This window comes from Pomacea canaliculata, linkage group LG8 (assembly GCF_003073045.1).
Source record: "Pomacea canaliculata isolate SZHN2017 linkage group LG8, ASM307304v1, whole genome shotgun sequence".
In the NCBI taxonomy this organism is placed as follows: domain Eukaryota; kingdom Metazoa; phylum Mollusca; class Gastropoda; order Architaenioglossa; family Ampullariidae; genus Pomacea; species Pomacea canaliculata.
This window is the reverse complement of record NC_037597.1, coordinates 2462006-2488735: the sequence shown is the minus strand read 5'-3', so window position 1 is coordinate 2488735 and position 26730 is coordinate 2462006. Positions and strand designations below refer to the sequence as shown.

The 26730-nt window shown below is 43.1% G+C and overlaps 3 protein-coding genes across 6 annotated transcripts; 2 read left to right on the top strand and 1 right to left on the bottom strand.

The window, feature by feature from the left end:
* LOC112570596 (acyl-coenzyme A thioesterase 6-like) lies at positions 1–26730 on the top strand. Its single transcript, XM_025249116.1, has 9 exons — positions 1–238; positions 1060–1365; positions 1565–1834; positions 21742–21911; positions 23680–23789; positions 24250–24335; positions 25272–25350; positions 25697–25897; positions 26321–26730. The coding sequence occupies exons 1-5, from the start codon at positions 13–15 to the stop codon at positions 23692–23694; spliced, it is 987 nt and encodes a 328-aa protein (XP_025104901.1). The 5' UTR covers positions 1–12; the 3' UTR covers positions 23695–23789; positions 24250–24335; positions 25272–25350; positions 25697–25897; positions 26321–26730.
* Positions 7668–10448, top strand: LOC112570598. Of its 4 annotated transcripts, none has more exons than XM_025249121.1 (6): positions 7668–8435; positions 8595–8648; positions 9121–9195; positions 9445–9497; positions 9892–9969; positions 10213–10448. In XM_025249121.1, the coding sequence occupies exons 1-6, from the start codon at positions 8408–8410 to the stop codon at positions 10225–10227; spliced, it is 303 nt and encodes a 100-aa protein (XP_025104906.1). In that variant the 5' UTR covers positions 7668–8407; the 3' UTR covers positions 10228–10448. The 4 variants fall into 4 exon arrangements, with proteins under 4 accessions (XP_025104906.1, XP_025104907.1, XP_025104904.1 ...); XM_025249122.1 differs by having other exon boundaries at positions 7681–8435; positions 9426–9497; XM_025249119.1 differs by lacking the exons at positions 7668–8435; positions 8595–8648 and having other exon boundaries at positions 8670–9195.
* On the bottom strand, positions 19275–21735 carry LOC112570597 (putative nuclease HARBI1). Its single transcript, XM_025249117.1, has 2 exons — positions 20580–21735; positions 19275–20027 (listed from the first exon to the last, which is right to left on the bottom strand). The coding sequence occupies exons 1-2, from the start codon at positions 20868–20870 to the stop codon at positions 19938–19940; spliced, it is 381 nt and encodes a 126-aa protein (XP_025104902.1). The 5' UTR covers positions 20871–21735; the 3' UTR covers positions 19275–19937.

The window sequence follows — 26730 nt, the reverse complement described above, 5'->3', positions numbered from 1 at the left end:
TGGCCTTAATACATGTCTAACAGACATTGTCGTCATACAATTGGTTCTACTCTCACCAAGCTGGGTGTGCATATCTCACGCTTGTCTTGTGTGTGTACTGTGTATGATAATGGATATCAGCAGATACACATATATAAAGGGATGCTTGTCATACGTTCCAACGTTTTATCTACTAAAGATTGCAATGGTCAGATTTTGAAGCTGAATCAAGAAAGACGAGAAAAGATAATGAACACAAGTGAGTTTGGCTCTCTTCATTTTTCATTTGTGTGAAGTCCCAGTCTAAATAAAATATCAATAGTTAGTATAATAAACAGAATATTATAGTTTTCATATAAACAAAGCATTTGTAGAGTCCTTGTATAAATAAAACAGTTACAGTCCTAGTATAAGCAAATTAGAAAAAGATTACTTGCACAAGAGTAATGGTAGAGTGCTACTAATAAATATACTAATAACCATGGCACAAGCAGAGTAGTGACAAGAGTAGTAATACATTATGGACAAGAGTTATTATAGAGTACAAACAAAAGTAATGACAGTGTACTGACAAGAGTATGATAGAGTACTACTAATAATTATGAATAGAGTCTTAGCAGGAAGAGCAAACGGACAGCAAACAGTAAAACAGGATTAGTGAAGCTTGTGCCTTTGTAGAGGTGGTATTTGCTAGTGGTGTTTCTCTTCTTTAATGCAAACTTTGAAACTGCGTGCTAGATGACAAGTTTTGGATACAGATTATCTTAGTATCAACATTTATGGATGATGAATTCTATAGCTGAAGGTCCATGCATATAACTAAGTTATGGTAAGACCCACCCCCTCTCCCCTCCACAGGTCCCTCATCTCACTCAAAACAACGGCAATAGTCAAAAGCTGACCTTATAGGTTACACTTTGCAGAGGTCCTTTCTGGTATATTTGTCCTGCTTGTCATGTTTTGGTGGACAAATCCTGATTCCCACGTTAAAATGATAAGTAAACCTTTTAAATCTACTAACAATCTGTATAGGTTTCTCTGTGCCATGCATTGCTCTTTTTTCTTTATCTTTCGTTTCAGCTAGCTGCCGTCTTCTCAATATTGGGAAGATCTTGAGTTCCTATCCAGCACAACAATGTGTCAATGGCTCTTCCAGTCACAATTTATGCACATTAAGTGTAAGCCCCAGTGTTTCCATCTTTGACCAGAAAGTTAGCATCAGGATCCATGGTCTTCCTAGCCATGGCATGGCTACACTGCAAGCTTGGATGCATTTCAAATGGCGTGGCAAAGATATACTCTTTGTGTCATATGGGCGATACTATGCTGACTCCAATGGAGAGATAGATTTGGACAGACATCCTTCACTGAGTGGAACTTATACAGGTCTTGTACATTTTCACCAAAAAGTCGTCTGTGATATTAGTTCTTTTTTTTTTTTGTTTGTTTGTTTGCAGTTGTTCTTTCTCTTAGACATTCCCTATTGTTTTTATATTTCTATAAGAGTAATAAATGTAATTATCCATAGTTTTTACAATTAAAAACTTCTTGTTACACATCTGTAATATTCATTGCCATTATTTAGGTGTGGATTCCATGGGTCTGTTTTGGAGTATGGGTTCTTTGCCTGGTCATCCAAAGGATGTTTGCATGGCTGTTCCAAACGTTCAAGTACCCATTCTCATAAACCTGGCTCTGTTCTCTGGCCACATTACGGTGGATGAATCCAGCATTGCCATGAAGACAATCACACCTTTGTGTACTTGTACCATCACACGTCTATGCAAAGCACCAGACGTAAAGAGGATTGAAATCAAGGAGGGAAATATTAGAGGCGCTCTGTTATTGCCACCAGGTGTGTACCTAATCTTTTCTGACAACAGCTTGCCATGAAAATATTATCAGACATTTTGCAAACTTGAACACTGAAGTGAATGAAGTAATGTAATTGGGATGAAAGAAAAGATACATGTAATGAATAAATATTAATAATTAGATTTTTATCTGTTGTAAATGATAACAAAAATGATATTAAGAAAGTACAGTTTATTTCGTTGCTTGACAGAAGGCACAAAATTGTTTAAAAATAAGTCAAATACACATAGGTAAATACAAAAATTCCCATAACAAACACATGACAAAGACCAATTGCATTTGTTCACATACATTTTGCCATACTCTGTCCATTTCAACCACCAAAATTCTCATTTGTTCTGTCTAAACTAGACAACTGCAACTCTCTTCTTGCTAGCTGTCTGCAGTACAATAGAGAAGCAGGACCAGACGGGTTGATTGGGGAACTTTTTAAACATTCCTTAAGTACTATCTCCCCTTTTCTGGTCTCCTTCTTTAATCACCTATTTGATAATGGAAATTGCATGGTGTATGGAACGAAACCTTTATCCAGCTTTTGTTGAAGAATATGGGTGTTAATCAATCTGATAATTTCTGTTTTAAACATCTGCAGCAAAATTTACAGTTTTGTAACAGGGTAGCACTGACCACAGAGTTAAATCAGTCTAACCCCCAAACAAAAAGTACTGCGCGGAACCGATGTCAATCGACGACGGGAACGAACAGAAATTAAGAGCGTGGAAGCCTATGTAGTTCCAGGTCCCTGTTACATGCCAGGGTTTTATTATGCTTCCCCTGGGACTTGCGACTTCAACACCTGTATGTGGGCCGCAATGCCTCAGATACAAACTGTCATGTGATAACTAGTATAGGACTATAGTGTTGGGGTCTCACTTCTGTTCGCTCCACGAAACAGGCGGACGCGCTGGTAAGCAGACTATCAGAAGGTGAAACGGGTAACTGGGGGAATGTGTTAGCGGTGAGGTATGTCGAGACGGAGTAGTCGGCCTTTGGCGGCACTGGACCGTCGGGTGGACAAAAGGCCAAAGAAGTCTCACCTCCGTTAATCTACCCTGGAATGAATAGGTCTGTGACCGGGGACCGCTTACGTCACGACGTCGAGACAGCAGACCGGCCTAGGGACGAGACAGACACGTGGTGCCAGAGGGAGTCAGCTACGATCGACGGAGCATCATCAACGGATTCTCGGACGTCAGCATCGGAGGGGCCCCGCACGTGACAAGAGACTTTGTGTGGAAAGATAAGTGGCGAGTGTCTGGTACACGAGTGCGTGTGTTGTGTGTATTAGTTAAGCTGATTAGTGGCTCACGTTACCTAGACTAGGGAGAGACAAATAACGGGACACCCTAGATAACGGCCATATTTTGTGATTGCATCATCTTGTAAATTGTTGATAACTCTCGATTATTAATAACTTTCTTAATACATTGAATTGCCTTGTGTTGTTTATTGGGGAGGTGCGCTGGGGGCTCTGATTAAATTAAAGTGTAATTAGCAATTTAGTGTAAGTGTGCGCGTACACGTTTATGTCGGCGCGAGTTGGTAGAGGTGTCGAGAGTGTGAACAGCCCGGGGCAGCGGGAATCGCAACCTCTCACCACCTTCGCGTGCTCATTCCCCGGAGTTCACGACAGGGCCCATAGTTGGAAGTGTGAGTGACAGAATCTGTAAAGCCACGTTCAGAATTTTCGAGTGAAAGACATGTACCATGTTAGGTTAGCATGTGTGACGGCGGGTCGTTCTCCCTGTGTGGATTTATGTGTTTAGGACCATTAATCTTAATCTGTAGGTCACATGAGTAGTGTGGGCATGTTTAAATTGCCCGTTGGGATTAATAAAGTCTGTTGTTATTGTTATGTTGTTTTCACCCCTCATTGGGGGAGCCGTGACGTCACATCCGCCATCTTGCCAGAAGTCACTATGGAGGCGGCCATCTTGGTGATGTCATATCCGGGGCGGCCATTTTGTCATACCCCTTCATCTTGTCATACCCCGAGTGATTGTTGCTGAGACCCCCCACCCCACCCTTGTTTTTGTGTTTGGGGAAAATGTATTGAAAGAGCCCATTTCGTCAAAGCTTAGAAAAGTATAAACTTTATTAAACTTTGTCCACCAGTCGCCACGAGGAGGCTGGACTTTTGTTTGACTGGCAAAAATGTTTTTGACGCATAAAGAACAAGAAAAACTTTTATCACAGCTTTCAATATATCACAGTCTAAACGGGAGCAGCAATCTCAAATATCCAACGGTACGGTAGTCACACCATCGTCAAGGACCTTTCGCTCGATGTACAGATAGGACAAGAGTTGCGTGTTGTTCATAGGTAAACATAGATTTACCATCTGTTTTGAAACTGCTGTTGCATCCACCGCTGGCTTGCTGTGTCTGTAAAACGTGTTTGAAATGGCTGTGGTTGGTGTTTGTTTAGCCCCTTGGTGCTGAGTTTTTGCGTGTCACCGAAACAAATGTAAGTTTTGCTGCAGAGAGCCACGATGCCATCGCCTGTGTACTCTGTTTTAAACAAGCCCGGTGTGCGTTTGTCGTCGCGAGCGCGTTGGAGACAGGCAGGACAGGCAGAGGGGTCCCAGGGTTTGTGGTTGTTTTGCTGTGCACAAAGTCTTGGTGATGTTGGTCGCATGCTTGTCCCGGAACCATTGCGTGTATTCTTGAAAAAACTGTTGTTGCAACTCGGGACGGACGGCATCTCGAAGCGAGGTGCAGCCAAAGCCATGTACAGCGAATCCGTGTCCATCTCGCACAGCTGAAAGTTGCTGCGGTCTACGTACTTGTCCACGCAGTCGTAGTAAAACTGAAGCATTCTCAGTCTGGCATACTGGTAGACGAAATAGCCAATTTGCAGTTGATGTTCTTTTTGGCCATCTCTACCTCGTACAAGTCTTCCGTCAGTTCCGTCAGTTCCGTCAGTTTTTGAAAGCGACTGTCGTTTATCAGTTTTTCACAGTCAGAGTCACCGACGTAGTAAATGTCGCAGTGCCTGGCGATGTTGGTGAGCGTCTTGCCGTAAGCACTGTTTCCTAACAGTTTGAACGTTTCGCTTAAAATGTTTTTGCACGGATCGCTGTCTCCTTGGCGTCGCGCGCTGGTGACCATGTCGCCAAAAGCCTTAAAGCAAGGTTTGGGTTGGTATTCAATCACCAGGTAAACGGCAGTGACTTTGAGACCATTTTCAAGATACCATTTCAACATAGGGGTCGCTAGTAAAACTTTGTTGCCGACATAGCTGCCGATGAGGGTTTTTGTGGAACCGGTCAACAGTTTATTTTTTTCCGAGTACGCTCGCATCTTTCCTTTCGACCGATGTCAGAGCGCGTGACGTGAATGTTTTTGAAGATGGGCGTCATCTCGCTAAACCGCTCGCGCAGCGCCTCAGGGACGTGAAGATCGCACTGCACCAGGCCAAACAGCATTTCGTCTTTTACGGCGGCTAAAATGTTGTTTTCGGATAACGGTGGAGATTTGGGGGTTGGTCTTTTTTTTTTTTTTTTTTTGTCTTTCCCAATCGAACTCCCAATTTCCTGCACCCGCAACACCGACGACGTTTTGTAAGTACGCCGGTGATCTCGCGCGTTTTTTCCCGCAACTCGACGAGTGGCTTTTTGTTAAACGGGTTGATGACGCGACCGCGCGTGAGGGAGCAGTTTTCGTGTCCGTGAAAAAGACAGCCGTGAAACTATAGACGGTCTGCGTTTCCGAATGCCACCCGTCGACGCGAATTCGCCTTTTCCCTAACTGTTTTTCTTTTGAATTAAATTTATGACGAATGTGAATGTTTTTACAAAACATGACCCACTCTAACCACTCGCGACTCTTTTGTCCGTACACGTCTCTTTTTTCCCCTTGAAATTATTCTCTTTTTTACAGATGATCGGGTGTTCTGTCGGCATGTTTTGGCATAAGGCCCAGAGATACAAGGCGTTGGCATCGAAACCCTCTATGCTTTGTACGGGTTTGCTGATGTTGTTGCGTATAAATGACAGGGCTTCTGCTTACGCAAAAAATTGCGTACAGTACGCATTAAAAGTTCGGAGGACCCCTTCAATTTTCGTCAATGGGGTCCCCTTCAAATTTGGGCAAAGAGCAGGGACCCCTTAAAAATCTGAAGAAGGGGTCCCTGGGACCCCAAAGAATTTAGCCTTAGCAGAAGCCCTGTTAAATGTCTGAGATTTTTCGTGATGGCGGTGAAAAATGATGGAGGGACCGCCTGTGATGTCGCGATGCAGCGAGTGGATGTCTTTGGTTTTGTCATCAAAAAGAGAAAAGTAGACGTCGGAAGACAGAGTTTTGAAGAGATAGCGCAGTGTGATGCCGGGAGCCGAGATGGCGTCTGTCACCATGTCTACACCGAGAGTAGAACGTGAGCTGGTTGTCGAGCGCTTGCAGAAAAGGCACAAAGTCGAGGTTGTTGTACCACACCAGAAAATCTCGCAGCGACGTCATGTTGCGAGTCTCCCAGACCTGTTGACAGTAGGCGTATTGCTCGTCTGTGATGTTGCTCTGTTTGAGTGTCGAATAAAACGCAGCGTGGGGAGGGAGCTGCTGTTCTTGTAGTGTGTCGAGAGAGGTGACGTATTCGTACGGGAAGAAACCTTTTTTGTTCTGTGACGTTGTAGGCAGCCAAGTACTTTGCGTAACTAAATCCCTGCACGAGAAAACTGACGATGTCTACAAATTTAAGTTTTGGGTGCAAATGCACAAAAATGCGTTGTGACGCTTCACCACAAACTTAAAAGGGTTTTTGTCTCGTCAACATCGTCATCGTCTGTTTCTTTTTCGCAAAGGACAAACCGGCGAACGAGGTAGGGTTTGATGACGTTGATGTCATATTTTCCCGAGTTAAACCCTATCACCGGTAGTTTACGCAAGTAGTCGTCGAATCGGGCTCTGAGGGCGGAAGTGGGAATTTGAATACTATCGGCCCTGTAAACATATGCCACGTGCAGAGAAAGAACAGCGTGCCCGAGACGAGAAAAGAACTCAGGGCAGCCAACCTTCACTGTATTGATGACAGGCGCTAACCGTTGCGCCACCGGACCGCTCACACTAAATCGCTCGCATAATAAAAGATAAGAGCGGTCCGAAATTGTTTCTAGATGATCGACCATGCGATCGATCAAGTTTTGAGAGTCGCCGTCGCTGACGAAGCAAACCGGCGATTCAAAATGCGGAACGTTACTGGCTACGGACACGGACAAGGGAACGTGTTGTGCTGTGTACTGCGTGTTGTTGCTGTGGGGCTGGGGAAGGTTAGAGCGATCAAAATAAACTTCAAAATCAAAGGTGGCCCTATACGGAAAAACAAACGACGTGTCGACCGAAAACCCGTGCGATTGTAAACTTTCCAGGACGGAGGGTGTAGTCTGATAGACACCGCAGTTCTCGCGCGGGGATCTGTAACGAGTGTGCGTTGGCGCCACGGTGTAATGCGAGGGCTCTAAAAAAAACAAAGATTGTCACGGTACGCCTGTCCGTGGTTTTCGTCTGTTTGAAGTGTATGCAGGTTTTTGTTATTTTGTATGTATTCGGGTAAAGCATCATCTGTACAACAACCGATAGGAAAGTCGGCGAGGGGGCTGACATAAAGGGAGGTCAGGCCTGACGAGAGGGGGGGACAGGGGGGTCTGGTGTACCCGGGCCCGCGGCTGTCAAGGGGGCCCGGCCTTGGTCAGTGGATTTTTTTCTTCTTTTCCTTTTCTTTTTCTTTTAAAGAAAGGTCTAAGGACAGAACACCCAAGCATTACACATGCAGAAGTTGAGTTTCAAGTGTAGATATTGAGATTCGAATTGTAAACATACATTATATACTGGGAAAATAATTTACGATTACAAGTACAAGGGGCCAGGGCTGATGCACGTGCACAAGCAAACTTAAATTTCTTACTTAAGTTGGCCGACTTAACCGCAAACTTTACTCAGCTGAGTTCGCTGCTGGCGAGAATTCTCATCGGTGTGCACAAGCGGACTCAGCTGCTTGCTTAGTTAAGAAATGGGTCAAGACAGTGACCTCTTGTCTTTTTCGGAATTGCCGGGGGATTCTCTGGCGTCACTGGCTATTTATATATAAACAGCCAATCAACAATCGCTTAGTTCGCGCGATTTTTATGGTTTCCTTCCGCTCAGTCTTTTCAACGATAACGATACTATCTATTGAGATCGAAGTATTTACCTATAAAATGGAAACAGTTACCAAAAAGAAAGACCATACGGCCAACTGGAGGGACTGCGAAATTCGGCTTCTCGTCAGCTTGGTGGAAGAACATAAAGAAGGGTTATTTGCGACCCTTTCAAATACGTGGATCGCAAAAAAAAAAAAAAAAAAAAAAAAAATCAGCTATGGAAAGACATAGCACATGCCATTAATGCTCGTGGAGAGCAAAGAAGGGACTGGGCACAAATAAAAAAAAAAATGGTCTAATTTAAAAGCTAGGGCCATTGCTTATGCCGGGAGTATTAAAAGGATACCAACAGGAGGAGGTCCCAAAGAAAAAGAAGAATGGTGGACTGATTCTGTCCTCAACATTATTGGGAAAGATAACATGGTTATCACTGGGATTAATTTGCAAGGTAAGTTCATTTTAATCGATGCATGGCAGTCAGACAGTAGCTGTACAGTTTTTAGCTCTGGCGTCAGTTCCCAAGATTAATCTAAAGTCACTTTCATTGCATTAATGTGTAAATGAATTTGTAGTTCACTTTCACATCTATATATGCACTTCTGGGCAGGTTCTGGCGAGTCAGCGGTTGCGCAACTTAATGACACAGTTTCCGAAGAAGATAGTAAGTTTTTTTTTCTTTAAACAGAGACACACTAATAGCGTGCTATACATAAAAAATGAGACATAATTTAACCAGGTTTTGTTTAATGTTCAACTTTTCTGGCCAATCAAAATTCTGTTAAGCAAAAACATGTGTTGAGGTGATTATTTGTATATTGTGCAGGACATTTGTCCTTTTTTGGTCTAAATTGATCTGTTGGATTTAGAATTCTGTAATGTTACCGTCCAAGGTAGACAGTCCTTCGTATCAAAATGGAGCCAAAACTTTGTTGTAAATACAACATGTTGATTACCTTTATCACACACACACACACTCTCTGGCGCATACAAAAACCAACAAATCCTGTAAATCAAGATGGTTTTAATGGCATATGTGGAAAGTTACATCAAATGCAATCACTTCATAATTTTAGAACACAAATCATACTATGAAGTATATGTAAACAACGAATTTGTATGGTTCGTGTTCACAGGTTCTGCCATTGCCACTGAGGACCAAGCAATGATTATGCAACAGATGACAGAAGAAATTCAGGAGAACTGTAACAGTATGCAAGTTAATTTTTTCAGAACATGTTTATTTGGCAAGCAGTGACATGAATAGCTTTTATTACCAAAAATAAAAAGCATAGGATCAGAGCATTTAGTTACTCGGCATCATTGCAAAGATTAGAATAAAGAGCATCATAAGTGTGCGGTTCCTATACAGAAAAAAAGACAGTAGTATGTGAGTGCATTTTTGGACTGTCTTCATTACTATTCAATTTTTTTTCCCCAGTTTTGGCTGATGCGATCAATTTTGACATGCCTGAGGAAAATGATACTGTGGCTGGATCATCACTTCCAAAAAGTCAGTAAACAATTGCAAATGAATTTTTTAAATAAATAAGGACATGAACAAAATGATGATGTCATCAAAATGAAGTCTGTCTTCTGCAAGTCATAGATTCTACTTCTCCACTTTTAAGCCAAATGTTCCACTTAACATTTTTAATTCCATCAAATGGTCACTTTATAGTATGAATTCACAGAAACTATGTTTCCCATCCTTGCTGTTTATATTTTTGCCTTTCTGAGTCTGGAAAGTTAGTTTTATGTATGGAGTAAATGATGAAATTTGCAAACATTATAAATTACATGAAGGATTTTTTGTGTTCATTAATTTGTCTCATTTTTATGAAAAGAACAATGCCATGTAACAAAAGGTGCATTAAATTTAAGGGAAAAAAAACCCTTTGTTACAGCTTCTACACCAAAAAGACCTTTTAGGTCAATCGAGAACAGCAAGGACAGTCATACTGCCAAATAGGTCAAGCAGTACGGTATGTGAATAAGTAACGATTTTATTACCCCTCGCATGTGTAACACACAGCCACTAGCATTTCAAATATTTCAGTCACAGGAAGGCAGGCTTTGTTATAGTTGAGGCTTCTTTGTGTCTGTGTACAAGGTAACAGTGGGATGACATGAATGCATTTAGCAAGTTTTTTTTCTATTTATGCAGCCTCTATCAGAAAATCTCATGGAACATCACAGCAGTGAAGGTCATTTTGTTGTTTTTACAGGTTCACGTGAGTTGAATTGCAGCTCAACCAATGCACAGACCGTAAGGCTCCAGACTCGCCAAAAGCGAAATCGAGCGTACAGTTCAACGTCGTCATACAGGTCAAAAGGATTGTGTCTGTCACGATAGACACGTTCCCTCCTCAGATGTCTCCTTATCATCCTTCTAAAACACACTCGTCTCGCTGCCATCTTTTGTCACTCTTCACGCGAAGAAATCAGAAATGTGCTAACTTAAAGGCCGAAGTTGAAATGGGCGTGTTTTCAAATGGTTTCGCCCGTGCGAGGGAAGGTAGGAGTACACGGGGTCAGTACCAGCGGTCAGTCTTCCCTAATTGCTACCCTGGCCCCGAGGCAAAGTGGAGATCGCAAGCGATAAACCGTCTTTCTCAGCCGAGTACTGGTGTTGGCGGTTAGAAAGGTGGAGTGAAACGGTTTGCAACTGAACATACTGTCAGGGTTAGGGTTGTCCTACCAGACAAAGTGAGGCGAAACGGCTTTCATCTGAACATACTGTCTTTCCTTACATCTTTCTTTACTCATAAGAGGGGATAATAATATTTAATACTTTCAGTTCATTCCTCCTGATGACTGACCTAAAGTACACCTCGGTTTGAGTGCAATGTTCGAACTTTTACAAATGGCCAACAATTCACGACTGCAACATAGTGCCCCCACGATCTTTTCTCTTCTTATCTAACCCGACCATTGTGGAGGTCATCGGTGCTTGCGTCTTCCTGAGTCCACAAAACCGAGAACTGGACGCGGAGAAGACTTGTATAATCAAAAGGGTTAGGACCAGTTTAACAAAGGCAAACAACCCAAATAACACAAACAAAAAGGCAATGGAATTTTTAAACTTAGTTTTTATTCCTCTCGTTTAGTTTTTTTTTTTTTTTATTCCCATTGGTGACCGACATACGGCACTCCATCTGGGTTTGGGTACAGTGTTCGTACTTTTTGAACGATGCAAGTGGGCATCACTTCACGCCTGTGGCACAGCACCCATTCACCTTCTGCCAAAGCGGTTTTTCTAACTAGGTATCTCTGGTCCTTCCAGAGTCCAACAAAGTCTAGCATTTTCCAATATCTTGTATAGATAATAGACATTCAGGTGCCGCACGTGGTCCGGGGGGCAAAGTTTCTCCACCCTCAATGGCCAGTACATCGCCATCCCGCGTATCCTTATTCACTGGGTATCTTCCTCCTACAGAAAAGTGTACAAAATCATGTGTATAATTGTAAAATCCATGAAATTTCATTTGTGCGCGCACTCACCGCACGCTTTATCTCTCATGCAAAGATGTATATCTGTCCATTATCTATAAAGTAGAATATATATATACAGTGGAATACAGATTTGGAATGACTCACGTTTTCTCGAAGTTTGGTGTGGGAGTCGTTTAGCATTATAGGACCAGCCATTTATTTTAAACAGCTGACGAATTGCCCTCTCCTTTTCTTCATCTAAATCCCGCAGTATCACAGAGAAACTCATTGTGAATGAAATAAAAAAAAGTGTACTCAAACTAGCACGACGCAGACAGAATAATTCAACAATGGATGGGCATGTGCTGATCGTCACTTTGGGCTGTGCCAACAGACATACTGTCATCTGGAGCTCGTCGTCCCCACTAGGTGACAGTTATTTTGCTAACGAAAGAATGTACCTTGCGTACATTACGTCGGGGATCATCCCCATTCAATATAAAAAAATTTCTAATTTTGCCAATTTGGGACATGTGAACGATACATTTTTGAGAAAACGGCTACCACGGTTTTCTGCAGTCGTTGACGTCTTGAAGCGCCAGTCCGTCGCAGCTGCACTTGCAGCAGAACAGTCTCCTGTGGCCGACGGGATCAGTGTGATGACAGATGCAAGGCACGCATGCCGGAAAAATTCGTATCACACTGATCATGTTACTTTAGGACTGTCGACTCACAAGGTTGTAAACCTCCAGCATATCACCAAAGAGGACGACGTGTGCACCCAGCGGCAACGAGGCAGTGGGATGTGAGAGGATGTATGCAAGTATGAATGAGTCAGCGTTAGAATTCAAGAACACGTTCACGATCGTAACGTGACAATAAATAAGTTAGTGAAACATTTAAAGGTGTTAGAAACATCAACGAGAGGTGGCACGTCGCTAAGAGTATCAAAGCTGGGATGAAAAAACTGGCGCAAGGTAGTAAAGTCAACATCGGCAAGACGTGGCATCCTCAGCTAGTGACAAGACAGCAGCGGTCAGAGATCATGTGTACTGGTGTATAGATCATTGCGATGGCGACCCTGTGAGACTAAGGCACTTGTTGGATGGATGTATTACACATTTCCAAAACATCCATGACAAGTGTAACCAAGCCTCACCTTGCAGGCAATCGCTCTATATACCATCTCTAATAGTGCTGACTGATCCTGCTGCTGTCAAGCTGCTGAGCGACTTTCTACACGGCCATGTCCTGTATAAACATCCTGAGGACTACGTGCTGTCTAGGGACACATTTTATGTTGAAAGTTTTAATAATATATGTCTGATGTATCTGCCTAAGCGTGTTCATATAAAAAGCCCGATGCACTATGACATGCGCATGGGTCTCGCTGTTTTAGACTGGAATGAACATGTTGATAGAGACTCTACTTCAAATTATAACAAAGCAAGTGTACAACACAATCGGAGACAGCTTGGACAACGCACTTTAAAAAAGAAAACTTATAATTTAGTAGAGGATATCTGGAGATGTATCACTGAACAATACAAATTTGATTCCGAACATGAGGAAAACACATTAATTGAAACAGACAGTAGTTCTGATGAAGATTTGGAAATGAATAATATAATTTAAATAACAAAATCCACCATCATTGATAAATGAGATAATAATTTACCATCGATATTTGCACTTTCAAACTGAAAATTATTCTAACCACGTACAACTCCACACGGACACATGTATTGTCTTATATAGACATGTTCATTCCAGTCTAAAACTGCAAGACCCACTCGTATTTTATAGCTGATTTTTATCTTGTTCACTTTACGTTTGTTATCTGTGGATATCAATTATATCAGTAATAGGTGTTAAATTTTGTGCTTCCATTGTTATCTGGTGATTTGCTTTGTTATGTATCAATCTGTATCACAGTGCCTCCAGCCACTGATTTTGTTTGAAAATTCAGTTGTTTTTATTTTCGTGTCATTTGAGCTGTTCATTCTTCTCCTCCTTTGTATATTCTAGTTTGTTTGTTGGTGGAGAATACATTCAGTCCGAACCCTGACAGTGTGTTCAGTTGGAAACTTTTTCACTTCAGCTCTGACCGCCAACACAAGTACTTCAGCTCAGAAAAGACATTGCATTGCTCGGTTAGAGCCCTGTGACAGTAGGTTCACATAGAAGTCGTTTCGCCTCAGCGATCAGACCCTGCGGCAAGTACAATGGTCGGGTGAGGAAGAAGTTTTTATTGCCAGGCTACTCGGCGGTGCCTGTGATGTCCACCCGCCTTTTGTACGGGTAGTAATTGGAGACGACTGGCCGCTAGCAGTCCGCACCGCGTGTACTCCTACCTTCCCTCGCACGGGCGATACCACTCACTTCACTCAGGAGGGAAAACTTCGGCCTTTAAGTCGCCCGACTCAGCTAAGTAAGGGTTTATACCTGGGAAGGGCAGTCTTAAAGTTGAGTAAGAAATTTTGTACTTAGCGGACTTGAGTTGTCTTGTGCACACCGAATTACTGTACTTAAAGTTGAGTCAGCCAACTTAAGCTTAAGTTCATGTTTAAGTTCGCTTGTGCACACCAGCCCAGGAGAGGTCGTCTGTCCCGGGGCCCGGGCTGGCTCTCGGCGGCCCTGAGGGAGGTGGACATGATGGCCTCCACCGCCACCTTACTGTCGGGACGTTCGTTTTGGGCGTGCTCCAACGCGTCGTGGGCTTTAACTTGATTTATAAAGTCCAAAAAATCTTGTTTGTTAGAAGGGTGTTTTATTTACGTTCACATGGCAATTGTTTCACTTTATTGTTTTACTCTTTGTGTTGATTATTTTAATATATCCCTCTTCTTTCTGTGAGTGTTAGAGACGTTGATGCTTGTTTTATTTTTAGTGTTATTTTATGTATGTAATAAATTAGTTTGTAATGTAACGTGAATTGTCATCTCTGTGTGGTCTCCGCTCAGCTGCGGTTCGATTGGTCGCGCACCGTGTCCGGCCGTTCGTTACCACCTGCTTTGAGCGGTTGCGAGCGTGCATCCGGGGACGTCGGGGGAGGTCACGCGACAGTGATGGGAGATGGGATGGCTCACTTGATGCCAATTTATCCGCATCTCCACAACCAGTAGCTGGGCACTCGCAGTGGGGATCTGGGACTAAACAAAGCAAGCGCGGAAAAAGAAAAGTAAATTGTGTTGAAAACAAGTCAGTGTAGAAAATGTATTTTCTACTTTTAGTATGTTTAGTGTACTTAGTGTGTTTAGTCATAAAGTTTTGAGTAGGGCCGTAGCCCGTAGGGTGGAGAAAACCAACCGCCACTAATCAAACTGGCGCCACATCGGGCATGGCGGTATCGCTGTCCCATTCACCGGGTGGCCAGTCGACGGCGGTGAAACTCGAACGCCGCATTCATAAATAGTTCAGCGAATAACAGGTGTCGGACGGGGAGACCAACAGCCCCCCCCCCCCCCCCCCGTTTAGTAACAGCTTGGACAAAGAAAAAAACATGTCTGGTACAGAGGTGGAAACCTCACTTCTCCGAGTGGCGAGCTGGTGAGCGGCCGTCTTATAGATTATAGAAGACGTTAAAGTGTCGCGTGTTGCTTGCTGCGGGTGGATAGTCGAGGTATGGGGACCCAGAGGGGGTTGCCCGAGGGGGAGGCGCGGTCGCCTTTCTCTATGCTGAGGCAGGTAATGGATCCGCATCGGGAGACACCATAAGTCAAGCGCTTACCTGATGGGGTCTTTTGTTGCAGGTCCTGACGGGACAGGAGGGCGAAAACCCTATTAGCGAGGGGAGGATGGAAGTTGTCCTCTCCCCAGAGCAGGGCCAGAGTTTTTGTGTTGAGAGCCCGGGTTCGGACCGGCAGTGTGAGAGAAGAGCGTCTGTGCGAGGAGACGTTGATGTACCCAGGGCTTGCTGTGTGCTTCCCTGTGTTGGTGCGTCCCTCCCCATCTCGAGCCTTCTGGGGATCTTTATTTGGGTAGTTATGATGCTCTAGCATCTGAGACTTTGTTAGGGTATTCCCTTTGTGTAGGTAAAGTTTCGTGTCTGTCATAGCGGACGACGCTGTTGTTGTTTTAAGGTACAAAGGACGCTAGAGAGGCCAGCCTTGTGATTTTTTAATGCATGGCCGTAGAGTACGTTGTTCATGCACACCACTGTCTGCAGGCTCAAACACCCACTCACTCAACCTAGTGGGGTGAAGCAGCAAACACACGGACGGAGGACTAACGGACTGCCGTCGGCCAGCCAACTACGTGTACCTGTGTGCGAACAGACCTGCGCCGAGGTATCAGCGGACTGTTGAGGACCGTGTGCTTGACAATAGACGACGGCGTGACCCCGGGAGGGGGGACTAGTGGGTGCGCTGTGGGGGAAGTTTGTGTCGCGTCGGACCACGCGGACACCATCAGTAGAGGGCGTGGCCAAACGCTCAGTTGTGTGCGCTAGTGGGGGGACTCCCCACAGGGGGGGGGGTATTTTTCTTGTGTTTTTTTTTTTTGTTTTATATATATTCTGTTGGGTTGGTGGTTGCATTCTGCGGCCGCCAATAAACTTTAGTCTTGTAGTGTATTTTCGTGTACGTGTTTTATGTTCACTGAGGAGTGATGGGCTTTGTTGCTCGCGGCGGGCGCTGGATATTTTGTGCGATTGTGAGTGCGTCTGTGAGAGAGCGAGTCCTGCGGCGCCCGACCGCGTTACGCGACAAGTCTACATGGGACTGAACTGTAAATTGTGAACTTTGGTGAGCAGGAATTTGTGAACCCCACTTGTAAACAGCGAACAAGGGAATTACTATTGAGAGATAAGTTTTAAGATTAGGTCAACGCCATGTAAACTAATCTTTATATATAATCATGTGTACTCCTTTGTTTACTTGTATCCCTTTAATTGTTATCAAGATGTGTATTGAATGTGTTGTAATTAGGTGTGTGGGCGCATGCCAGATGAATGTGTAGCGGGAGCACTGTTTAGGTCAGCCATCGTCGCCGTCTTGATAGCGTCCGGAGTACCAAAGGCCGAGATAGTCGGCTTGTGGAAGGGTGAAAACCCTCGCCTAGTCAATGTCACTTTTACAAGACCAGAGTTCGTACCGACAGTCCTTGAAGCCAGCCCCATGACACTTCCACAAGGCGTCACGGCACATGTAGAACACGCGGACCGTGCAGTGGTGGAGATAAGGATCCATTGGGTCCCACCATATATCCAGAACACTTTCATCACTAGGAGCTTCGAACAAATAGGGAGAGTGAAGGAAATTCAGACAGAACGAGACGAAGACGGCAGCGACAAAGGTACAAGATACCTGAAGCTTGAGATACAGAGAAAGAACATGGGGAAGATCCCCACCATAATCACTGTACCAGAACTTACTCTCAAAATATTAGTGACAGTTAAAGGCAGAGCGTCAACCTGTCTGGTTTGCGGACGGCCGGGACACACCAGGCGAGACTGCCCCGACGTCAGAAAACAATACAGACCAGCGACCGGACCCACTGGCCACAGCAAAACCACTCCCGGGCGAGACGACAATGAGCCAAGCACAGCGCCGACACTCACGGTCCTCGGCAGGGTCAAGGCAAAGCCTGCCCCGAGGACGCAGAGCCCAGTGGACCAGCCGTGGGAGTCTACGCCAGACCTCCGATCCCGCCGGCCAAGCAGGCCACCCCCTCCACCCTTGACCCCAAGCAAGACAAGCTATAGCCAGGAGAGCCCCACCGCACGCCCCCAAGAAGCGCCATCAACGCAGCTCCCGAGGGGCTCTGTGCCTAAAAGGACTTACATCGACAACGTAACGACAGACACAGAACCCAGCAAACGCAGCAAGGAGACGCGCCACCGCCCGGACGACGACGCCTCTTTGATCGACGATGACGACACTATGTGGCAATAACATGTGTTACCTGTGCCGAAAGTGCCCCTCTTTCAGCACGAAAACAACGATGGAGATTTCACAGGAAGACCTGCGCACCTGTGTGTTCCTCACTTTGGATAATGCCGCCAACGCACCTGTGGACAATAACTCTATTTGGCCTAGACGCCAACAACGACCCCTGCCTTCGATGACTGATGCTACAACCTCCAACCTCGCAGTGAGTACCTTCCACACCCATTACTAGAACACCACGCACCTCGGAGCGACCTGATGTGAACGACAGCAGCAACAGCGCGAGAGGAGGGAATCCTCCTCTCCACACCCCACGCACCTCGAATAAAGAATATATGAAAGCAACGAATGAACAATGACTTTTCGTAACCCAGATTTCGAATAAGTGAAAGGAACTCTTGTTTTTTACACTTGTACATTCTTGTTAATATTTTGTTTACCCTTGTTTTTAATGTTTGAATAAACAAACATGGAAAAAAAAAGAATGTTTTGAGTCTGAGTTAACGAGAAGTACCTTAGTACTGCAAGGCGCTGTGGTCCGCTGGTGATAACGGCTCGCATCACTCAGCGACCCACCCCACGGAGTTAGGTGTTAGGTTTTGGTTAGATAGGTAGGTAGTTGTTTTGTTCGGTAGTTGTTTTGTACATCTTGTAAATAAATTTATGTCTTTGAACTGTAAGTACTCGTGTGAGCGTGTTAGTGTCAGCGAGTGCTAGTGTGTCGTACGCATGTCTCTGCCGTGTGAACGCGAGTGAGGTTTGTGAACTGTCCATGCATGTAGATGTGACCACAGCAGCAGAGAAAAGAACACACGAGAAGGTCTGGCGGAACTGACGGAACAACGATTGAAAAGACACTTTACGTGTAGTTAGAAAGTAAAGCAGGTCTTTTGTTGGACTCCAAGGTCGGCTGAAGTTCGGGTGCGTGTTATGGATAGGTAAAAAAGAACACAACGCGAGGCAGGTAAAAACTAGACGACGCACCCGACTACGAGAGCCAGAATTTTCATTGAGTGGAAAATTCTCCTTAGGAACTTCCGTCCTCTCCCCTGGAACGACAAAGAGGAACGGACTGATTTGGCGCTAAGATAAGGTGTTAGCGAGAGGTGTCGGTGTAGCGAGACAGTTTTTCCACCCAAGAAACTTTTTCCAAGCGAGGAATGCAGAAGCTGGGTTTTCTAGTGTTGCTGAATGATTTAGCAAACATTCTCTTGGTATTTTTTTATCATAACCAAAAATAATTTTTTAGTTGTATGTGTTTAGCTTTTTCATGTCATTTTTATTTAAATTTGACTTGTAGTTACTTGTAGTTACTCTTTAGCAGACGATCAAACACCCACTCGCGCAGTGATATCAAAAGAAAATAGTCCGCTATCCACATCTCTTTGTAAGCTGTAATAATTTGAACCTAAAAGTTTCATGTGTTTCTCAACTGTTAAATTTCATTTTGTAGTATCCTCAGACCATTGGCTCTCGCTGAGAGTTCGGTTCTGTCCTTACAACAAGACGCATACCTCACTTGGAAAAAGTTTCTTGGGTGGAAAAACTGTCTCGCTACATCGGTCAGTCCGGTTACAAATGCATGAATGAAAAGTTAGCCATTGCGCGCAGGACCCACATTAGGTCCATCACAGTCAGGGAGCAAAAAAGAAAAAAAAGGCTAGATGAACAACCACTCATTCCCATTAAGGACAATGATGAGTGGAGGAATGGCTTCCAGGTGAAATTAGTAACAACAGGTGTAGCGAGACAGTTTTTCCACCCAAGAAACTTTTTCCAAGCGAGGAATGCAGAAGCTGGGTTTTCTAGTGTTGCTTAATGATTTAGCAAACATTCTCTTGGTATTTTTTTATCATAACCAAAAATAAATTTTTAGTTGTATGTGTTTAGCTTTTCCATGTTATTTTTATTTAAATTTGACTTGTAGTTACTCTTTAGCAGACGATCAAACACCCACTCGCGCAGTGATATCAAAAGAAAATAGTCCGCTATCCACATCTCTTTGTAAGCTGTAATAATTTGAACCTATAAGTTTCATGTGTTTCTCAACTGTTAAATTTCATTTTGTAGTATCCTCAGACCATTGGCTCTCGCTGAGAGTTCGGTTCTGTCCTTACAACAAGACGCATACCTCACTTGGAAAAAGTTTCTTGGGTGGAAAAACTGTCTCGCTACACAGGCACTACTCCAGTATTTTACTCTAGTTCTGTCAAACCTTAAGAAGAAATTATTAATAAGTAGCTGGCGAGCCTCTTTGCCAGCAGCAACTCGTCCCTCTCAGTTATCCTCCTGGCAGCAGGTCTCTACTCCTCCTCTTCTGAATCTGATTAGTTTTCTGAGGAATCAGAGTCTGACTCACTTTCAGAATCACATGGCACATCCACGGTTGTGTAACATCACACATGCTGTGATTACCTTACAGGCTTTTGCTGGATGTAGTCAAAGACAGTGCCAGCATCGTTTCACACATCAATGGCTCTCTCCACAGTGGCAGTAGGTATAATTCCTTTCCTTGTGTCACAGGATTGGGATGAGGATTGAACAGCCAATCCCTCTGCATGTACCCGATGTCCCCCAAGACTATGCCATTTAAAGGTCTTCTGGCGTTATTTTCAAATCACTCAAAAATGTCACTTTTCACGCAGGATGCAGGGGTCATGTACACTTCCTGGCCATTTGGCAATGCAGTTCATAAATATAAGGTCTGCATCACAGAACACCTGCAATCAGCATTCAGCACAAGGTGACCATGACTGTTTCTGCTATAAATTGATGCTACAGGCCCTGAGAATTATATGCAGATTTTTTTTTTTATGAAGTAACATTTGTAGATACCTTAATTGTACTGACAATGCATTTTTGCTGTACTAGTATAATTTTATAACACCTTCTCTTGCTTATAGCATTACACATCCTACAATTATTAGCTGCCCATACTGCTACACAATTTCATGCATATCACACTATAGTGGACATATGCATAACCCCTTTTATCGCAGTCACTGCATAATGGAAATCCAAGTGGCCTTAGTTAAAAACAAAAAGGGAAAAAAACCCTAGAAATTTGCATTTAATGAAAACTGGTCCAGCAGCCATAACTCACAATGCTACCATCTAATACAGCCATAGATTTCTGTTACATTTAAGATTATGTCGGAAGGGGGGTGTAACTATACAAACACGCACGAGGTGGAACGGGTGGTGGACGTGGCAAAGTATTCCATAAAGGGACTGACATGAAATAGATATACAATAAAAGGTATGGTTCTTACTTGGACATTGATGGCATGGTATCCCTTGCGAGCGACAAATTCCTGTTCTTGCTCAGTTGGAGCCTGAATTCGAATTAGGGCCCCGTCAAAAAATCCAAATACATTTGGAAATCCGTAGGTGCTGTGTATGTCTATTTGCCACAACTTGAGTTGGCAATGAAATCTCATTGCGCGCTCGCAGAAACCAAGCATCGGTGACTCGCCACAGTCCGACTTACTCCAGTCGAGGGTTCTGGCTATGGCGAAACCTCCACCCCACACACTCGCGCTCTCGATGACACGTGCTCTCATATCTGCGCTGTCCTCTCACGTTCTGACCACTGGCGTCTCCACCCGATGTCTACTGTCCGGATAGCATCGAATGGTATCGTCCGTGCGAGGGAAGGTAGGAGAACACGTGGTGCGGACTGCCAACGGCCAGTTGTCTCCAGTTACTACCGGGGTGGAGATCACAGGCACTGCCGATGTAGCGTGAGACGGCACAGCACTCTCGCGCTCTATATGGAAATGTGCTCTCACCTCTGCGCTGTCTCCTTACATTCTGCCCCTCGCCTCTTCACCCTCCACTCCCCGCAAACACATCCGCGCATCCTGTCACTAGTCGACCCCCTTCCCGCTCTCCCTCGGTCACGGGGTTGTCACCCGGCCAGTGATTACCCCCACACACACACCGCCAGCCTGTTCCTTCCCTGTGTGCGTGCCATCTGTCGTACACTACCATAATTACACTCCAACATTCATTCCTCCCTCCCACAAAGACAGTCACATAGGACAACGGATCGACGTCCTCCCTCTGTGCTGCTCTCTTCCACATCACATTCGTCACTCGGACTACAAGGCTACATTAAACACTGATAACATACCTAGCTGTTCACAAACTACTGTCCCTGAATTTTTAGTCTTTACTTCCTGGCAATACTGTCTGTTATGCTAACCATCATTTAACGACTCCATCTTACACTGTTTATAGTTTCTACATCCCTTCATACCTTCATCTACTCATGCACCTCATCTTTATGTTGTTCAGTGTGCCTGTACGTACCTCAGTGTCAACTGGCTGTTATCTTTCATTTATCATTAGTGATCTGCGCAGAGAGTGCGATCTCTCGTGGTCGTGATGCTGCATGTTGTAAGTACTTACTATTATTCTTATTCTTTCTAGGTAATGGTCCATTTCCGGGTGTGATTGACATGTATGGAGGAGCAGGTGGCCTTCGTGATGCGCGAGCTGGGTTGTTGGCAACAAGAGGCTTTGCAACACTGGCCTTAGCTTATTTCAAGTATCAGGATCTTCCAGAAGACATCACTGACATTCGACTGGAATACTTTCAGGTACCAGTAGCACTGAAGGAGAGTACACGTGACTGCCTCGAGGGTGACTGCTCTCCCTCACTCTCACTTTCATATTTGTTGATCTGCGTTAAGTTTTGTGTCTAGTGTTCATCACTACATATGATATTTGTTATGTTCATATGTGGATTTCTGTGTCTGCGCCATTTTTCGTCTTTTCCTGGGCCAGTGTATTTCTATTGTCACATCTGCGCCATCTTGCCACTACTAAGATTTTAGATGTACACATCAGAAGTGTCCACTTCAAACTCTGATTACCATCCTGCAGAAAAATTTAATGTCGAGTTATCACAGCAAACTTTTCGTGCAACACAGGAAAGTCTGACATGACTGACATCAGTCAATTGTGTTGATGGAACGATATTTCTATCTGCACCGAAGACTGGGAGTTGAGCTTCCATACAAATGTCATAATAACTTTCATATAATTTGGATGCAGAGCTTTAATGACTTATCCCACCCGCGGCTATACTGGGTCTATTGTTACACCCGAAGTAGCGAAGTTGCCGAGCCATTGGGAAAACAATGACCAGACAGGGCGGAGGTGGGTGTGTCCAGTGGCGCCACGTGAGCTGGGAAAGCGGGTGCATGGATGGTTCTGGAACTTTTGGCGGTAGAGGGGATCAGCAGTGAAGTTTTACAGTGGAGAGGGTTTGTTGTTTTTGTTTGTTTTGAAATAAGTGGAGAGACGGCTGGCCAGCCGCCGAATAAAACTCTGAATAAAATCTACAGATATGCGGCAATTTCCATCTTTGTTGTTTTCTTGTACGACTAGCCCATCCATACGTAGCCATCAGGGACTGACGTGTTGGTTACATTAATTTAAAACCACCTACTCTGACTTATTCTGCAGTCTTATCTTATACTCCCTCATGATTGTATGGTAGTATGGGACATCGCATATGCAAGTAGGATGGAAGATGGCACGCACACAGGGAAGGTACAAGCTGGCGATGGGGGGTAATCACTGACCGGGTGACGACCCCGTGACCGAAGGAGAGCGGGAGGGGGTGGACTAGCGACAGGGTGTAGGTGCGCGGGTGTGTTTGGGGGGAGTGGAGCGTGAAGGTCGGGTGAAGAGGCCAGTGGGCAGAACGTGAGGGGACCAAGCGCGCGAGTGTGTTGTGTCGAGTTTCGCCATTGCACCATCGACTGGCTTTGGAGTAAAACGTTCCAGAACCCACGAAAGTGTTGTGTTTTGTTGTTGTGAAAAGATTCTGTTCATCTTCTGACACCACAATTTTTTCATGCTCACTAAGAAAAAGAGGAATGAACAAAAGTATTTTTCCTATCAAGCCCCATCAACTTGGAATAAATTATCTGTCAGCCTTTGTCACTGATTCTTTGATCATCTTCAAGTCTAAACTTACCTCATTTTCAAAGTCACTGACTCCACCATTCCATGCCCTGACTATTCGCTGACACAAAGTGTGACTGTATTTATGCTATGGGTGTGTCTGTTGCAGGACTCTATGTGTGTGTGAATGTTAGTGTGTATTTAGTTGATTTACAGTTGACCTGTTTATAGTTTTTCAGCTCTAATTCACTCTGAGCAGTTTTGGAAAAGCGCCAGTATTATTATTAGGTACTGAATTCAGAGAAAAATTTAAATAGTACTGAGTTCATGAATTTTCTTTGAATGTTCCTGAAATGAAGTATTTAATATTAGTTTCAACACTGGCAATAGGAGAATTTTTGGTGGTGTTTAGTAGCTGCACCAAAGATTATAATTCAATCTTGCTATTGAAAGCTGCCAGATGGTTGAGCTCTCACCCAGCAGTAATTCCTGGTGGCATTGGTGTGATTGCACTTTCCTACGGTGGCATACTTGCACTGTGTATGGCATGCCTGTGTCCACAGGTAGGATGTGTTACAGTGTTTTTTGACATACACATATATGTAATCTGCTCACACAGAACTGGATTGCTGGAGGTCTTTATTTTGTTATTATTTTAGAAATGTACATAAATAAAACTTTCTCAGAAAGCGTCAAACTCCAAAATTGCTGTATTTATTTGTAGGTGGCAGTACGCTGATAATATAGCTTTCACTTTGTTGATGTATCATTGTTATTGTCACTCTGATATGTAGCTTCCATCTCAATCTTCACCAATTTGTTGAAATGGCATAAATAAAGATAATAGCAGGTAAATATAGATTGACCATGCACACAGTGGATTCTTCAAAAGAGATGAAACTTGTTTTGGAGAGGACCGGTTACTGTCAGTCAATTCTAAATAACCTTATTTCATTATTTATAATTTTTTAAGTCAACGATTTGTTATGGTAAGAACAGTAAATTTGAGTAAATTTGTTTCAGGTAAAAGCAGTTGTGAATATTAATGGACCTCCCCTAGCCATGTTTGATTTATGGCATCAAGGGAAATTATTTCTGAAAAGAAAATTGTAAGTGTGTGTAAGAAAAAAGATTTCAAAAAATGTGTTTGTGTTCAGGCACATGTACATGCATACATACATGCATTTGCACTTGACCGTTTGAATTTACATCTTAGCAAAACAGTTTCTTGTAAAAGCAGCTATGTACAAGATTATGTGCTTAAAAAAATTAAATCTCCTTTATAAGTAATATTTGGCAGCAAACTAAGGAAGGTAATAATATAAGTGATGCTCAGTCACTGTAAGAGGAAAATATAGGATGAAGAACAGGTAGAATCAGCTGCAGATACTAGGCAGATAATCACATGATTGACTTAAAAGTAACAGAACACAACTATGTATAAAAGATTTCTCTAATTTAAAAGCAAATCTGTCTTTAATAGACAAAAATGTACCTTTGTGCTATGGGGGCAGTTGACGTTATGTCTGAAGTTTATGTTGAACCTGTAACGCTCAAAAAGGTTGGCAAGACAATAACCTTGGCTTTATCAAGGGCATAGAACAACTATAGAGTCTATTTAGCTTATGGTATCCAGGATGGGCTCACAGGTTGTATATACAGAGTTCAGGTACTAGTTTGAATGCATACAGTGTTTAATACGTTTGAGATAGGCTATTATTGCTAGCATAAATGATTACAAAAGGAGAGCTAAAATGTGAACATTTATTATTAAACAGCGTTGCTGTTTCATGTAATGTGATGTTTTGATGTTAGCAAACAAAACAATTTGCTGAAAAGGTTAAATGCAGATATTTTGTATTTGTATTTGACTATATCTTCTTAAAAGATCATAGGCTTAATCATCATCTGGCTGATATGCTATCATTTGTTAACCTCGCAGCTGTTTTACATGGAAAAGAGGAAAAAGAGATAGTTTCTTAACATTTCTGTATTCTATAGATTTTTTAACTTCTATTTTCTTTCTTTTTACCTACTTGAAATAGCCCAAGCCTCATTAAATGTGATGAAATGGACTATGTCTTCAGAGGTCCACTTGAATACACAAGAGACAATTTCATACCAGTAAGTAAATCAATCTTGAGGTATTCTGTCATGATCTACAAATCCATGGTGCCGAATGCCACAGTCCATGTAGTTCTCTTTTATGTTTGATTCTGTATACTTGGTTCTCATGCCTTTATTTTAGACTCGATCTTTTTTTGTTAAACACAGAAGGCTGCTCTTTGAGCTGTAATTGATAAGTACTTGGATCTTCCATTGTGAACAACCTTGCTACTTGAAATGTCTTTGCATTCATAACAAAATGTTTTGTCGATATATATGTGTGTGTATAAGAGAAGTTACATCAGCATATATCTTGTGAGGTATTTACCTGTATCACACATGGATTGTGACTTATACCAAATAGGTGTGGAAGAGCGAGGCCCACATCCTGTGTCTGTGTGGTGATGATGATTCACACTCGCAGAGTCAGTGGTTACTAGATCTCAAGGACTGCTACCCTGAGGACAAACAACACAAGATAAATGTAGTTGTGTACCCTGGTACAGGCCATCTGCTGGAGCCACCTTACACACCCACTGCCTGTATTGCTTTAGCATTGCAATGAGTGAGCTTGAGTTAATTCATGATGCATGGAAATGTGCAGATAATTTGTGGTTTGAAAAAGAACTTTTGCTCAAGTATAATGTACAGATCTGTGTTGAAGAAAAAAATTAATAATTTTTGGGAGAATCTGTAGCATAGACAGGCTACTTCAAGTAGCTCACAGATAAAATTTTACAGTTTGAAATAGCATAATAATTTTTAAATGATTTTTACTTTGCAATTAAATAATAAAAACATTATTAGATACCTATTAAAGCTACATTTTTATCAGTGTTTTCACAAGATAATTCCCACTTTTACAACATTGAAATTGAATTTTAATGGGGTATATGTTCATTTTTATTGATCTCTATCTACCTTGCAGAATGATTGATGTGAGCAAAAAACGTATTCGGGAAGTAAAATTAATGGCATGCTGTTTCAGATCAAAATGGTTTATGGGGAGGAAGTCCAGTCCCTCATGCAACTGCACAGTTGGATGGCAAAGAGCTCTTTTGTTCCTGAAAACCATCCTGACACAGGAAACAAAGAGCATTAAGTGTTCAACTGGGGAAAAGACTTCCACGTAAAGAGAGAAATGAGAAAGTGTCTAACCCCTAGACACATTAGTTAGTCTACTCAAGAATAACAAAAGAAAACTGTAACCGTAGTCCCCATCTTAAAATAACAAAACAGGGTTTGGGGTAAATTGAATGCCCAATTCTTGTAAATATAGTGCTCAAATGGTATAACACTCAGCAGAAATATCAATGTTTAGTGCTTTTATGAAATAATCCTGGATGCAATATGAAATTACGTATCATTCTGAAGAAAAAAGTAAACCAAGGCACTTTA